Source organism: Nyctereutes procyonoides, unplaced genomic scaffold (genome assembly GCF_905146905.1).
Source record: "Nyctereutes procyonoides isolate TBG_1078 unplaced genomic scaffold, NYPRO_anot_genome, whole genome shotgun sequence".
NCBI lineage: Eukaryota > Metazoa > Chordata > Mammalia > Carnivora > Canidae > Nyctereutes > Nyctereutes procyonoides.
In genome coordinates, this window is record NW_026575040.1 from 13,163,343 (window position 1) to 13,179,325 (window position 15,983).

At 46.3% G+C, this 15,983-nt stretch overlaps 1 protein-coding gene across 11 annotated transcripts in view; it reads right to left on the reverse strand.

Annotated features, from left to right (window-relative positions):
* Positions 1–15,983, reverse strand: part of TLN2 (talin 2) — a 423,602-nt gene that overhangs the window by 60,370 nt on the left and 347,249 nt on the right. For all 11 annotated transcript variants that reach the window (XM_055319645.1, XM_055319651.1, XM_055319650.1 and 8 more), the window contains 3 exons: positions 13,526–13,696; positions 4,720–4,866; positions 198–299 (listed from right to left, as the gene is read on the reverse strand). In XM_055319645.1, coding sequence (XP_055175620.1) covers positions 198–299; positions 4,720–4,866; positions 13,526–13,696 — 420 coding nt within the window. The remainder of the gene's footprint in view (positions 1–197; positions 300–4,719; positions 4,867–13,525; positions 13,697–15,983) is intronic.

The window sequence follows — 15,983 nt, forward strand, 5'->3', positions numbered from 1 at the left end:
GGAGCTCCAGTAGACAGGGCTGTCTGGGCCACAGGCAGCCAGAGAGACCACAGATAAAGGACAGAGCTGGGGTCCAGAAGGAACTAGAAACACGGGGTAGACTCTCTCCAACACAGACCCCAAATTGAAGACTCAGTGGTGGTACTATTGGACACCAGGGCAACCGACAGTGGGTGGGGCCACTCTTTTCCTCTTACCATTTCCTGAGCTGTCACCGCAATGGCTTTGGAGTATTTAACCACAGTCGTCTGATAGTCGACAAATGTTCCCTTTGGTTCTGGAGGAGTGCCTTCATCCAGCTACAGAAGAGAGAAAATGAACCCACAAGTCAGGAGAGGACAGTTGAAGTGTGGGCTATATTTATTAGAATCGGGAACTTTGAAAAATGGAGATGCCCACAGAATTTCTTTGGTTGAGAGTCAAAAGTATAACCCAGTTTTGGTGATAAGGACTTTAACAGTCTGCAAAGATGGGACTTGGGGTACATAGGCAAGGAGACCCCAAGCCTTGTCTGAGAGGAGAGGGAGGGCATTCCAGAGGAATGACATTTCTGTCAAGTCTTACCAGAGGAGTCTGCTACATACAAAAGGTAGGGAAGGGGTTACAAGAAGTGGAATAGAGTCTAAGCATAAGGTGGTGGGCCAGGGATCCCTGGGTGGCTCAGTGGTTTAGCACCTGCTTTTGGCCCAGGGCATGATCCTGGAGTCCCGGGATCAAGTCCCACATCAGGCTCCCTTCATGGAGCCTGCTTCTCTCTCTGCCTGTGTCTCTGCCTCTCTCTCTCTCTCTCTCTCTCTCTCTCTCTCTCTCTCGGTGTCTCTCATGAATAAATAAATAAAATCTTAAAAAAAAAAAAAGGTGGTGGGCCTGAGCCGGACACTTCTAGAGAAGCACAGAATGGCAGAAGATGAGCCAGGAGAGGAGGCCGAACCTATATCATGAAGGGCTTCTCTAGGAATGGTGTAGTCCATAGAGGCCTATACCCTAGAGCCCTCGCTTCTGATCTAAATTGGGGAAGACAAGAGACTGGAAGAAGTAGGAATAATCTGTTGCTCATCTGACTGTGAGAGCAATAAGAATTTAGAGAGGTGGGAGAGGTCACTGTGCAGGGGGCAGCGGGGGTAGAGTTGGGGAGAGTTGGAGCTAGTGGGACAGTGGCTCTGTCCCTTGAAGAGCTAAGGACATATTGGTTCAGAAGACCTGTATTTGACACCTGGTTCCAGGGCTTGTGAAAAGCCCTCAAGCTGATTGCTTAAATTCTGAGTTTCAGGTCCTTTACTGGAAACTTGATAGCATCAGAAGGTTCTAGTATATACATCAACTGAGACCATACCTGGCCAAGAGCTCCACAAAAGAGGAGATGATGACCAGGATGATAAAGATGATGATAAGGTCAATGATGACTATGATGAAGAAAAATGCAACCCATCTTCACCACCATCATCATCGTTACCATCACTGTTGATTGCTGAGAGGTATTCCAGTTGAGGAGACAAAATAAGGAGAAGTGAATACAGGAAGGGTGAGTATAGTGAACAGAAGAGGGGGCTGTTGAGAGCAGTGGGAATGAAGCTGAGCTGTCCTATGAAGAAACTTGAAATCACGAGGAAAATGGTGGGATGCAGAGTATACAATGACATATGTGAGAAGATTGTCCTGGGAGATCTCTGAGAGATAGTTTGCAGTTGGGGCAGAGACTAGAGGCCACAGGGGCAATTAGGAAATATTAGATGCAGTCTTCAATCAGAGCTCCGTGTTGCAAGCAGATGCTAACTACAATATGAGTTGAGGGAACGTATCACTGTAGCCTGTGTGTGATGTAGTTGCTTAGTTTGGGACTATAATTTCCGTCAAAGTATCAACATAGACTCCAGGCTAGATTTTTCTAGGTTTCTTTATTAGGGATATAGCTGCTGCCAAATATCTCCATCATACTATGGGGGCTCTGATAGTCAAATGAGGACTGAGCTATGAGCTCATTCAGTGTAAACTGACTGAATCTTCTTATTTATTTATTTATTTATTTATTTATTTATTTATTTATTTATTCAGAGAGAGAGAGAGAGAGAGAGGGAGGCAGAGACACAGGCAGAGGGAGAAGCAGGCTCCACACAGGGAGCTCGACGTGGGACTTGATCCCGGGTCTCCAGGATCACACCCTGGACTGAAGGCAGCGCTAAATCGCTGAGCCAATCGGGCTACCCTGACTGGGCATCTTCTAAGTGTCCAATAATGTGAAGGGAGATTTCATATGAGCTGTGGCCTAACTGCAAACACACCAGGATGCCAGAACTGGAGGGCAGCATAGGACACCACCTGCCAGTCTGAAGACAATGAGAAAGATTAAGAACAAAGGGGTCAATTTTTGTGGATTTCAAATTTAGTTAGTTCAAAGAACTTGCCTTTATTCTGGGATTATAGCCTTCCTACTTTTTTTTTTTTGAGGGGGGATGTTAACATGACCTTTCTTATATGAAATAGTAGTGATGCACACAGCAGGATTTTTTGTTTCTTTAACCTCCTTCTCTGGTCAAAAAAGAAGAAAAAACTACCATCACCACCAACACCAAACAACCCAAAGAAGCAAACAAAGAAAAGGTAGTGGGTCACAAAATCCCCAAGACTGAGAACCACTAACATCACTGAATAGGGAAACCAAGCTTCAGAAAGCTTTGTCCAAGGTCACCCGGAAACCTGATTACTTCATATTAACCTATCACTTCCCAAACTTCCTGGTGCCTAAACACAGAGAGAATTCCAGGAAGAACCCCCCAGCTGGAGCACCAAAAGTGGCATATATTATGTCCAACTTAGAGTCAACTTTGGGTACACTCATTTTTTCTGCCAGTCACTCTATGCCTTTGAGAATTTCTGACAATGATGCTAACAGTCTATCAATGTTGAAACAAATTAACCCAAACTCAGGAAATGCCCAATTTCTAACATGTCACTGCTTAGGGGCTCAAAGGCCCTGGAATATCACTTAATACAGAATATGCAGCAATGGGCAGGTTGGGGTAGGCTCAACGAAGGGAGAATGGGGAAGAGGGACTGAGTAGAAACTTAAGTGTAGGTCTGGGTAGACAGGAGTTTAGGGGTACCAATAAAACCCTGGCATTCTGTATGCTCTGCAGAATGCAGGATCTTTCCTTTGTTCCTGGCCTCTGTGGCTCCTGTCATTGGCAGTTCCTAATTATTGCTCTCAGGTAATGCCAGACTTCTCTCCCAGCCTTTCCAAAAGAATCACGTGTGTCCTGGGCTGAGTCAGAGCGCAGCTGTCACACCACTGACATCAGACAGTACAAGAGCTGCTTTCTTTACTGAAAATCCCTCTTGATATGCAAGGTTCAGCGACTATCAAAAAAAAGACTTCAAGAATCTGACTTCCATATTCCAGAGATTTATGGAACTCTTCCCTATCATTAGTCATTTGGAAAAATACCTTCTCCTAGGAAGAAAAGTTGTCATTTGAATTTCTAATTTGCGTTGAGAAAACTTGAGCTCCATTAATTTAATATCCTTGGTAGACATATGGCTTAACTTTCAAAGCGCTGGTATTCTGAAAACCAAACAAACCTACTGAAACTTACCCAAAGGCCTTTAGAAAGTGGGAAATTTCACTCTTTTTCTGCCAAACTGTCCATATTTGAGGCACAAGAAGCCCACAGCAGGAATTACTAGAGTGATTTGACAAGGCATGCCTGGGGTCTCTAAAGGAACCCCTGGCATCCCCGCCCAGCTTGTGACTCTCAGTCTGAAAATGACTGCGTAATGTTTAAGGGAAATTATCCTAATTATAGTTTCAGGCTATCACCTCTTTATGGAGATATGAACCAACCAATCTACTCTAAATTAGCAATTAAAGACCACTTATTATCCTGAAAGCCATAATAATGCATTCACAATCTGACAATGGACATTTCAAAACACAAAAATCTGAAATTCTTGGCTGTGCTATCACAGAATGGAAATTAGATGTTGATGAACAATTGTTAATTCTAATGACTATCAAACTGACATGACTAGCAAAGGATTCCTTGGGGGAAAGAGCAGGAGATATTCTCTAGTCACACTTCTCTACTCCTCCAACTCAACTGAGCAGTCATTAGAGGAGAAATGATTCTCATGCTATCTCCTATGCCCATTGCTGGCAAGAGTTCACAATGGGCTTTCACATGTACTACCTTCAGTGCTTTCTACATCTGGCTCCCAAAACCATGTGGAAATTTAAAAGATCTAGAGATTCCTAGGCTCAACTCCACAGAAATGTCAATTTATTGGCCTGGGGTAGGGCCTAGGAACAGCAAGATTCCAAAGTAGCCATTCCAAAGACCAGTCCTTGGGAATCCCTTCATTATTTCCTCTTTGTAATCTGTTTTTGTGAAAAAAAAGAGGGGAGGTAAATACCTATCTTCATTTTATAAGGGAAGGAACCCATGATACCTTCTCCATCTCCAGTATTTTCCCCCCATGTAAAACGAAGGCAGGGTGAGAGTGGTTTACAAAAGTAATGAATGAATAATCAAGAATGAATAACATGTTGGACGGAGGACAGGATGTGTGTAAAATGATTGGAACCTCAGGAAAAGAGGAGGGTCACTAGCATCTGCTTTGACTGATCATTCCTGAGAGAAAAGCACCTGGGGAGCACGTGTGAGGGAAACCGAGGAGGAATTGGGGCCAAGAGGTGAAGGCAAGCATCTGGGCACCCAGGCCTACCTTGCTCATGGCCTCTGCAATGGCATCGACCATGCCTCCCACCAGCCCCACTTCACTGGCGGCTTCATTCAGTGTCACCATGATGTCATCTACAGCCTCCTTCATGAGCTGGGCAGCCTCTGTGATGGCATCATGGGTGTGCTGAGCCTAAGAAGGTAAAGGAGAAAAAGGACAGTGAGAGGTTTCCATAAGCTGAAGAAAATGGTGCTCACTCTCCTCAGAGATAACTGCATTTCTTTTAAGTATAACCATAAAAAGTATCATATAAAACTATATCCCCATTATGGAGCACAATAATGATTCTAGAATTTTCCTTTTCTGTTGGTACATTTGTTTGCAAAATCACTACAAAACAGAAAGGGAGAAAAAGGGCATCTTTTTATAGTCAAAAGGAAAAATAAAATTGTAGTATCAAACAGCATCTTCTGCAGGGCCAGTTTTATGTCAGTCTGCTCAGGATGGTAGGAAGAGAATGCCACTGATTCCCAATAACACGAGCTTACAGGTTTAATTTAAAAAAATCCTAATATAAAGGAAAAACATATTCACAACAAATGTACTTCTTGTCAAAGCTGCCTAACAGATTTCTTCCCACAAATTAGGTTGGATTATGTAAATGCAGCGACATAGAGAAGAAATCTGCAGAAAAATGAACGGGCTTTGGAATTATATCACAGGTTACACTGCCATGAGGTTGGAGGGACAAGTGAGCAAAGTTCTCCAGGGTCAGATGTTCTGCAGGCAGTCTCACGAGTGCTCGCAAGCTATCCCTGACTATAACTTGGACAAGTTCCAACACCTGCTGGAATTCCACATGTGTGTCAAGCACAGGAGAAGTGCTGGGTAAATGAATGAATGAAAAGATGAAACAGTGAAGGTGCCAGGATCCCTGAAAAACATCTCCAGTGGTAGCAAGATACAGGAGAAGGAGCCAAAGTCCTGGCACCAGAAAAGTTGGGTTCTAGCTCTGGATCCACCTCTTACTAGCTAAGTGGTCCTGAGTGTGGTTTCCTCAGCACAATGGGAATTATCATAACTGTGCTTGTAGCAGAATTCTGAGATGCTATGGATGAATGTATGGTATATTTATAATCTGAGCAGTCTAGGAGTAGGTGCTTGAGCCTAGGGAAGCTGGACCTAATGCCAGTTAGTTAGCATCAGGATCACACTGCTCCAGGCTCTGGGGACCCCCACGCAATGGCCATGGCTGTCCTGAAGAGGCCATGTGAGCCACAAGAACGGGCCCTGTGTGGAACTGAAATCCATGGCAAACCAGAGGTCTTTCAAAATGACATCTGATGAGACATGAAATATGCAGATCGTGGATGGTGACCTCGAGGCAACTGTGTCAGGATGCAAATGCTAATTATTGACCATTACAACTAAAATTAATTGAGAAGTTAACAGTGACACATAGCCTTGAGGAAGAAAGATCCCTTGACTCTTTTCTTACCTATGATGGGAAGTCCCTCATTGGACCTCTTTCCTCCACCCCCTTCCCCGGCACAGTCCAGGCTTCCATCCAGTGGCTTCCTCATGGCTCTGACCTCTCACCCTCGGCCTGCAGTAGCTGGGTCTATTCTATTCGCCTTCTCTGTTTGCCCCATGCAAATCCTAGCCCTCTTTCAAGGCCTGGCCTAAACACCACCTCCTCGGATGACTGTGTCCTCATGCTGTCACTGGCCTTCCTTTGTATTCCTACAGCCCTGAGAACCAACTCTAGAGTCAAAGAGTCATCAGAGGTGAAGGCCTCAGAAGGATGCGGGGAAAGTGAGGTTCAGTTCTGGAACACGATATAGCTTCTGCTTGGCTCTCTCTCAGGACAGCTGCATGTGAAGTCCTTGGCCTCTGTGTAAGGAGGCTGGCTGTCTCGAGGCTGTGTGCTGGGCAGACCACACAGTAAGACCACAGAGAGGTACAAAGGGCTGCTCATGGAGCCCCAGGTCCTGAACACCTCAGTGATTTTAAGTCAGACACGGACCTGGGAGTGAGTGAACGTCAGGTCACTCAAGCCCCAGCTATCACCTGGCAGCAATGGCAGGAGGGACTCTGAGGGAGAACCACCTCGCTGGGCTCAGTGGGTCTGTAGATCCACCAGAGATCATTCTAAGATGGTGTTGTTTTACGTCACTAAGTTTTAGGATGGCTTGTTTGCAGCAACAGCTAACTGTGATAGCCCCTAAGAAGGGCTCCTAAGCCAGCCTTGGGGTCAGAGAAGACTCCTCAGAGGAGGTGTCCTGGCTGAAGAGGAGACCTGGAGGAAGAATCCAGCATCTGGTAGAGTTGGCAGGGTGAAGAGAGGAGGAAAGGGAGAGGGTGCTGGGCAGAGGACACAGCCTGTACAAAGGTCCAGAGGCAGAAAGGATGCGGACTGTGACGATTAGCTGAGAAACGTACTGTGTGCAAAGTGTTGGGCATGGTGCCTGGCACACAGCTCCTGCCCCCTTGCATTATCTCTCAATGAAGCCAGCCTCCTCTCCAACAAGACTGCATGCTCCTTGCCACCAGTGGGCTTTCCTTCCCTCCAGAAGCAGTGTTCACAGGAAATGAAGGGTTTGATCAAGTCACCAGGTGGGGCTCATGTAAAGGGTGAAACATTCCCTTTTCACAGGTATTCACAGGTAATTTTTCTTTCTTCTTCTTCTTCTTCTTCTTTTTTTTTTTTTTTTTTTTACAAGGATGGATAACCTTCACGGGCTGTTGGTGCAAAATTCTCCTCTGGAGAGGTTGTGTAGAAATAAATGGAACCATCTGTTTTGATGCTGCCAAACAGGCATGGATCACAAGAGCTGAGGGCAGAGACAGGGCTTGTGGGGAAGTCAGAACAGGGCCTGGGCCTCCCTCCCTGCCTTCAAGCCCTCAGCTGGCCTCACTCAGGCTGTAGTGACCTGCTCCAGCTCTTCGGACTAGACCAAGAATCCTTGACCATATCCAGGTGAATGCAGGCAATAGAGGCCCAGGGCTAGTGTGTACTTTATACATTGCAAGAGTCAGCTGTGGGCCCAATGTGACTGTCAATCCAGTTGCAAAATCTATGTTCTTATGTCTTGGGTCAAGTATTTTAGCATTTGACTGACAATGCTTCCTCCTGAGTGACAGGCAGGGAACCAGGAACAACAATAAATATCAGAGCCAGGAATAGCAGGAAGGACAGACAGCTGCTACTCTTCCCAAGGGCCTCCTCTGCGTCAGGTACTGTGTTCATCACTGTTGTGCACATCCTCTTCATCCTCACAGCCCACCAGAAGGCGAGAGTCGGCTAACAGCTCTGCCAGGGACCCCTCTGATGATCACAGTCTGAAAATGGGAGCTTAAGCACTAAAGCTTTTGGATCTGGTGGACAACCAATGCCACTGACTGGCTGGCCATCTGCTGAACTGATGCCACTGGTCAAAGGGAAACTGAGCAGATGGTCCGATCAGGCCAAATTTATCAGCACTACTGAAGAAGCAAACCTCAACATAGGGAATATGGCATCTACCAAGGGAAGTTTCAGCCTTTCCCCCCAAAATGGGGGTACTTCTAAACAGAGTGATGGCACCTGCATGCCATGTGGCAAAAGCAAAAGGGGCCGCAGGACTAGCTACCACTCCCAAAGTTGGCTGCGCCCCCCTCATTCAGTGCCTTCCTCTGCCTCTCAGCCATCAACCCAGCCTCTATCTCTTTTCTTGGCTCCATCTGCCATTGTGCGCTCCATTCTCACCCGTGAACTTGTTGCCAGCCATGGTCCCAAATCTGCTCAGGACCTAGCCTGTATATGACTTCCAGCACCTGGTAGCTTGCTGCCACATGAGCCCAACCCTGGAAGCTCACCCAGGTTGGAATAGTGAAATATTTGGATGATCTTTGTTGTAGGTTCCTAGGAGGGAGCCTTTAAATGCTTAGCATTTCCCAAGTGATCAAGGACTGCCTCTGCTATTATTCACGGTGGGTGCCCTGAACCACACATTAGTTTAGGCTAAGAAAGTGACTCCTGGTGGCTTATGGGCAGTTTCAGGACGGGAGCTGGCCATGCTGGACAGACCAACCATGTGATTAGAGGGTTGTGGCTTTGAGCAATAGTATCAGCCTGACCTCTGGGGACCTCAGGGGACCTCACGGGGCTGTAAACTGAATCACTGATCATGAGACTAAATCCAATCAATCATGCCTACATAATGAAATCCAAATAAAATTCTGGGCGGCAAAGTTGCAGTGAGCTTCCTCAGTTGGTGATGCATAGCATTAAGCGGAGACGGTGACACATCCTTGGGACATGTTTAGGACTCTCATAGACCTTGCCTTCTGCATGTCTCTTCTTTTGGCTGGTTTGTAGCCTTTACAATAACATGGTGAAAGGAGTGCAATTTCTCAAGTTCTGGGAGTCATTCTAGCACATCATTGAACCTGAGGGGGTAGAGAGAACCTCTTGAATTTGGAGTCACCTGGTCAGAGCGAGGATGGCCTGGGAACTCTGGAGCTTATGATTGGTGCCTGAAGTGAGGGCAATACCTTTAACCTGGGAAATCTAACCTAACGCCAGAATTGCACTGCCCCAGGTACTGCTCCCCTCCCACCCCCCTCGCAGTGGCCACAGCTGTCCTGACACTCCTCCGGGGAGATGACCCTTCCAAAGTCCTGCGAAATTACACCTTCACTTTGGTAGATAGAAGGTAAGGAGGCCACTGAGGGAAGGTAAATGGCAACTCTTTTCACTGACTAGCTGAAAAAAAAGAATTCTAAGGGGGAGGCTGTGTGAGCCACATGAACTGACTCAGTCTGTGGCACTGAAGAGCCATGGGAATCAAGAAAAGGCCTTCCATACAACCTCTGATGAGATGTGCATTGGTCAGATCTTGGGTGGTTGTCTTGAGTGTGTCAGGAAGGCACAGCTCACGCTCTCAGGGATGTGATGGAGGAAACTGGTAATTTAGGTTGATTGCTGATTTCATGGTACAGAGAAGGTAAAACATAAAATGTGCAGATTGCTTTATTTTGATGATGGAAGTCTGAAAGGTGACATTTCCTGCACATTACCCTCTAGAGAGAGCACCTCATACAAATATTGATGAGAAAGGTAAAATTGGAAGGTGTGTATTTCTCTAAATTCCACTTCAATAAGATGATCACTGGTGGCACAAAAATGTCAGCAATTCTATACATCCATATTAAAGCCAAGTGCACATTTCCGGAGAGAAGTGAGTGCTGCTTGCCAAGTGTCTGCTATCCTATATGGGCTGAGCTGCTATTCTATATGGGCTGAGGAAGGTACAAGAGGCAAGTTCTGGGGGTGGCAGCATTAAACCACAACACTGCTCTCTTGACTCCCTGGAAAATGTAAAGGACACTTTCTCCACATCGGGGCAATCCAAACCTACAAAAAACACATCCTTGCTCTTGGCTGTCCCAGAAACAATGACCTGCCCATCTGCTTGTGTAACCTGCTCTCCCTTCCCTCTGCATATTTAAGTCACAGATCCTTAAAGGGTCAGCTGAGAGTCTGTGAAGCCTCCTCCCATAACCCCAAGCCTCTCCCAGGGCCACTTCCTCCAACTCCAATGGCAAACCTCACCTCTACCCCACAGCCGCATCCAAATCACACATGCCGGCCACCTGAGCACACTAGTTTCAGACACCCAAAGACACAGTAGGCGCTCAATTAAGTCCTGCTTAAAAGCCCAACAGCCATCTGGGAAGTAGACTCAGAAGGCTCAACAATGAGGTCATTATTTTAGATTCTGGAGGGGCTCCTTGTTACTGCTCCTCACAGCACAACCCAGGAGAAAAATCAAACTCGGTTCTTTTTTGGAAACATGTCTGAAGTCTACCTCCAAGGGAGCCTTATTTCTGGATTATAGTGCTTCAACTACAAAGCCCAGTAGAGCAGACACAGACATCACAGCAATTTGGAAAATGGGAGAAGGCTACAGGGGGCTGGGGGACACACGTCAATGTGAGCAGAAGGGAAACAAAGGCAACCAATAATTAGAACTGCCCAACAGCGCACAGGGCTGTATATCTGCTGCAGGAGAAGAAGGAGGGGTCCTTTAAGGAGGATGTAAGAAGGAACTGAGTGGGATAGGGCTGAGTGTGGAAGGGAGGTCTCGGGGGGTATAGAATGAGCATAGAAGGGGGCTCAGTGGGGTGAGGGTTAGGCTACGCAGCAAATGCCTTGTAATCATTGGACTCATTAACACCAGACTCTGGGGCTGTCACTTTTTTCTTTTTTTAAAAAATACCTACTGTGTCAGGCACATTATCTCAGTCAATCTCTATAACGACCCCTGAGAGGTATTCATTATTAACCCCACTGTTTAGATGAGGAAGCAACGAAATGAAGTAATTTGCTAGCAAGAGACAGAACTGGGATTTGAGTCCAATTACATGGATTCCAAAGCTTATCCTCTTTTCTACCACATCAGAGCCAGCGATGATCATTTAACTGCATTTTCTTTGCAAACAGTGACACACAGCATCTAACACATACATACACCTAAGACCTAGCAAGTAACCCCTAGGAAATGTTTGCCCAAAGAATAGTACCCATGGTGATGGAGTCTATGCAATAAGCCTCTTAGGAAAGGACCTAAAAACCTGCTTGTAGTGTCCCAGGCATCCCTTGTGAGGAGCCTGTCAGGGTCTGCGGACAGAGTGCAGGTGGAATGCAGGATGCCAGGGAGGGGAGACACACACATACCCGTCCTGCCTTCCCTCATCATGTCTCAGCCTGTCCCCAATGCGTCAGGTCAGTCATGGACAACTGGCCCACTCTCGTGTTCTGTCCCCACTTCCAAGCAGAGGATGTCCTCTAAAGCTTATAGTGCGGGCTGCACATGTTCCCAAACCACGAGTTTCGTGGTATAAAATAGAGCTCCACAAGGAGCTCTGACCTTGTGGTCTAAGCAGATGTGCTAATAGCTAAACAAAACAAAACAAGACAAACAAAAAACCCAGGGAACTCCTAATCTGGATTATTCTGCAGGGAATGAAATTCTCTTGGGTCAGGGTAGAGGAGCTATCTGGCACTGATTCTCAGAAAAAAAGAGACCCTTGAACTGGATCCAGAAGGCAAGTCCTGGCTCCCCAAGTGTGGGGCAGGTGCAAAGTGGGCTGGGCCTACTTGGGCACCTATCTCTCAGCTGTCAGCCAAAAGGCCACTCTCGTTCTTGCTGATCAACCTCCCCATTTCAGCAACAAGGCTTCTTTCTTTCCGGGACACTGAGAACAACCTGAGGGCACTGGCTGGCTCTCAATATTTTTAGCATTCCAAGAGTTAGGCTCTTAAGAGCTGCCAGATACTTGGCTGGAAAAACTGAACACAGAAAATCCAAGTCTAAGACATCATTCATGCCGCTACCAGAATGGTTGTTTCTCAGCCCTGGATGGGTTGCCGCACTGCTGACAGTAAAGCCCAAGCTCCTTAAGAGTGTGGGAGAGGAGATCTGTCACAACACAGCCCTATCTATCCCCCCACCTGCTGTCCCCACTCTGCATGCTCCACACACATTGGATGGTGCGCTGTTCTCTAAAGATACTGCAATCCTCTTACAACCCCATGTATACCTCTGTATATGTTATTCCTCCTTGCTGGCATGCCTCAATCTACCCTTAATGTGCCAAGTAACTTCCTTTTCTGAGACTGACTAGTCACAGGTCACCTCTTCCCTGTAACTTTGCTTGACCTCCCTCCAGCCCTTGCTTCGGGCACTGGGCCAGTGTTTCCATAGGGTGCAGGTTCAGTCCTGACTCCACATCCACTTGTCCTGCGATGTGCAACAACTTACCTAAGCAGTCGCATTTCTCACATCTGTGCACTGGGAACCTCCTTATACCATGGGAGTTTTAGGAGATTAAATATCAAGAGGATATAAGGTATGAGAGGTGGTGCAGAACCAGGACTCAGTAACTTTGAGCTCTCAAATTACTATCTTGTGATTCTGGTTCTTAATCTAGAGTCTTCTCTGCTGTACCATGTTATTGATGTGTAGACCTGAGAGCTGCAACAAAGCATGCTAAAAAGAATACGTACATAATAGGGATTCCTATTGCTTATAGGCAAGTATCCTGCACAGATTGTTCCAGTCCGTGTTCCCGCAATGTAGTCTGCTTAGGTGAGGACCCAGGGAGTTTAGATGGACTATGTGGAGGCACTTGCTAGAAGGTATAAATAGCAGGAGGAGCCTCAAACCTCCTCTCAAGGTATCAGAACCCTGGGGGAACTTAAAGCACAGAGGGCTTCAATAAGGGAAACCATCACTCTGACACAAGTATCATCCCCAAGAGAAAATGGCATGCTGTCACCATCTTCGGCCACTTCAAGTAGCTGGGTGACACATCAGGCTGAGGAAATGTTCTACCTGCAAACTAGGAAGGGAGATTTTCATATTAAACTACTGATCCAAGACAAGAGAAACACATGCCATGGGTGGCCTTACACCATGTTTTGCTTTGAACTTGGGTACCAGGAAAGGAAATGATATTCACTGGAAAACAACTGAGCTTTGCTCTGCACAGGCTGGGTGTCAATGCTGAGCAAGGTGCCTGGCAGGTATGAATTTTCATTCCTGCAATAACTACACAATGTTTTTCTTTCCCAAGGACGCTTGCCTCCAGATTCTGTCATGGAAAAGATTACAAAAAGACTTCATTATGTCTATGTCTTGACTTTCTTCTTAGAGATCCCCAGGAAGGCCAAATATTATTTCCCACCTTTTGAGTGGGAAGTTACATAAGGTCAACAAGAACTAGAGGATTTTCCTTGGAGGAAACTCAATATTTGATGACCCCTCGGTGGCCCTCGGTGAGTCCCTGGGATTCTCAACTGTACCTTGGGGTTTCCACCACCTTCTTTGGCTGCGTACAACATCTGCAGGGCAGATTCTGCCAACGTCTTGGTCTGGTCCAGCACTGTCATCTGCTGCTGATGATCCAGGATCTTGGAGGCGACTCCAACGGCTGCTAAGATCAGGGGCTCAAAGTAGCTCGCCAGCTGTGTCACCTTTCAAGACAAAAAAGCCACAGATGTATCATGTAAATACATGTATCTCCTTTAGGAGCCACACCGGTGGGGAGGGGACTGAGAAAGGAATGGAATGACACACAACGGAGAGGCAGACCTGCTAAAGTTTACTCTGCTTTACTCACTGGCTAAAATTTACTTTTGTTTTTTTCAATTATTTAATCCACAATCATGAGTTATTGCCATCATGTTATACATGAGACCCTCAGACCTTATTCATCACTCAATCTTACTTTATTTATTTAATTTATTTTTAAAGATTTTATTTATTTATTCATCAGAGACACAGGCAGAGGGAGAAACAGGCTCCCTGCAGGGAGCCTGACGTGGAACTCGATCCCGGGTCTCCAGGATCACACCTTGGGCCGAAGGTGGCACTAAACCGCTGAGCCACCCTGGCTGCCCTCAATCTTACTTTTAGAAGTACTTGCTCATTAATGAACTCTTGCTCGGATTTTACTTCCTCTGGGGAGATCTTTGTCTCACCTCTCATCATGGCAGAAGTGTTACAAAATTTGTTCTGTGATCCAGAGTTGGGTGTGAGAGCTCTACAAATTTTAACTTCATAAAAACAGTAAAGCTTTTGAAAGAAACAAAGATAAGCATCTTATGAATGTAGAAGGAAGGGGGATGGGGATGGGCAGGGGAACAGGGCAGTACAGAGAAGAAGCCTGAGAATAGAGGCTTTCAAGAAAGCCAATCCAACTGCCTTCTGCCCTGAGCATGTTGACCTGACACGGATTTGCAATAAAAACAAAAATGATTTCACATCAGTCTAGATGTTCCATTCATGACTGGTCCAGCCCAGGAGAAGAAACAAGTCTATCCAGATGGCTCACCACAGTTTCTCACTTAGGCCTCCCCAGCAGGTGACAACATGGTTACCTCTGTGCTCACCAGAGCCCACCAGCTGGGGCCACATGTCACACACATATACTGGGTACATCTCACACACCAGGCTTTCTGCTAGAAGCTTACCATGCTTCATCTAATCCCCACAATTCTAAGAGGTACATACAAATGAAGAGCCTGAGGCTTAGGTGGGTGAAAGAACTTTTTCAACCCCAAGCAGCCAAGATGTGGAGCGGTGACAAGAAGCAGGTGTCCTCATCCACAGCCCAGGCTCCTGCCTTCTCTTCCACTGGCCACTACTTCTCATTTTCAGTCCAGCTCCACTATGGTTATAATATTGGGTTTTACAAACGTTTATTATTTGGTTGTTTGTCTGTTGTTCTGTAAAGTATTCAAAATAAAGTCCAAGAATAATACAATAATACCCATTTACCTAGCATCTAGAATGTCAGATTTTAACGTTTTGCTATACTTGCTTCAGATACCACCATCCAATCCCACTAAGACACAATGACCCTGATCACACTTTTCTATTCTACTCCTATGTGTGCCAATTACTAATTGCTTAATTATTTCCATCAAGTGTATTTAAGTTCAAGCCTTTGGCCAGCAATTCCCCTTAATGCTTCTCATCGTGTGGAGGAAGAATGAATGTGATGGGGCCATAGGTAGGAAGGCCACTTCACATGAGCTGTGCAGTCAGTGGGTCAGAAATGAAGCAGGGGGCAGGAATCTGTGGGGCTGGTGGTGGTTGGGACAAGGTGGGAGTCCAAAATATTAAAGTTCATTAGAGCTAACAATGAGACAGACCATCAGCCAGCAAAAAACGTACGTTTACTCTTTTATCCTCGAATACAGTTTTCTTACAGATGGTTTCAAAGCACTTGAGCAGAGCTATTGGTGGCCTTTACGGTGCTTTGTATGAAATTTATTTTAGTTTTTAAAGATTTTATTTTTTTATTTATTCATGAGAGAGAGAGAGAGAGAGAGAGAGAGAGAGAGAGGCAGAGAGAGAAGCAGGCTCCATGCCAGGAGCCCGACGTAGGACTCGATCCCAGGTCTCCAGGATCATGTCCTGGGTCGAAAGCAGGCGCTAAACCACTGAGCCACCCAGGCTGCCCACTTTGTATGAATTTTAAAGGGGCTCCCTATCCCTGGGGCAGACATGATTGATGTCAAAGCACATGACTTGGCTGGATTTTGGCCTCAGTCTCTGCTTTGGCCAAACACCTTTGTGTAAGACCCAGCCTGCACAACTCCAGGTATCAGCCCTTACACATCTGCCTTGGATCTCACCCTGTTTCCCTGGAAGGGTATTAGTGTCGCCACCAAAGGGAACCACAGTGCACTGACGGGTTATAAGGGCTCAGGGCTCAGGATGGGTACTGACGGGTTATAAGGGCTCAGGGCTCAG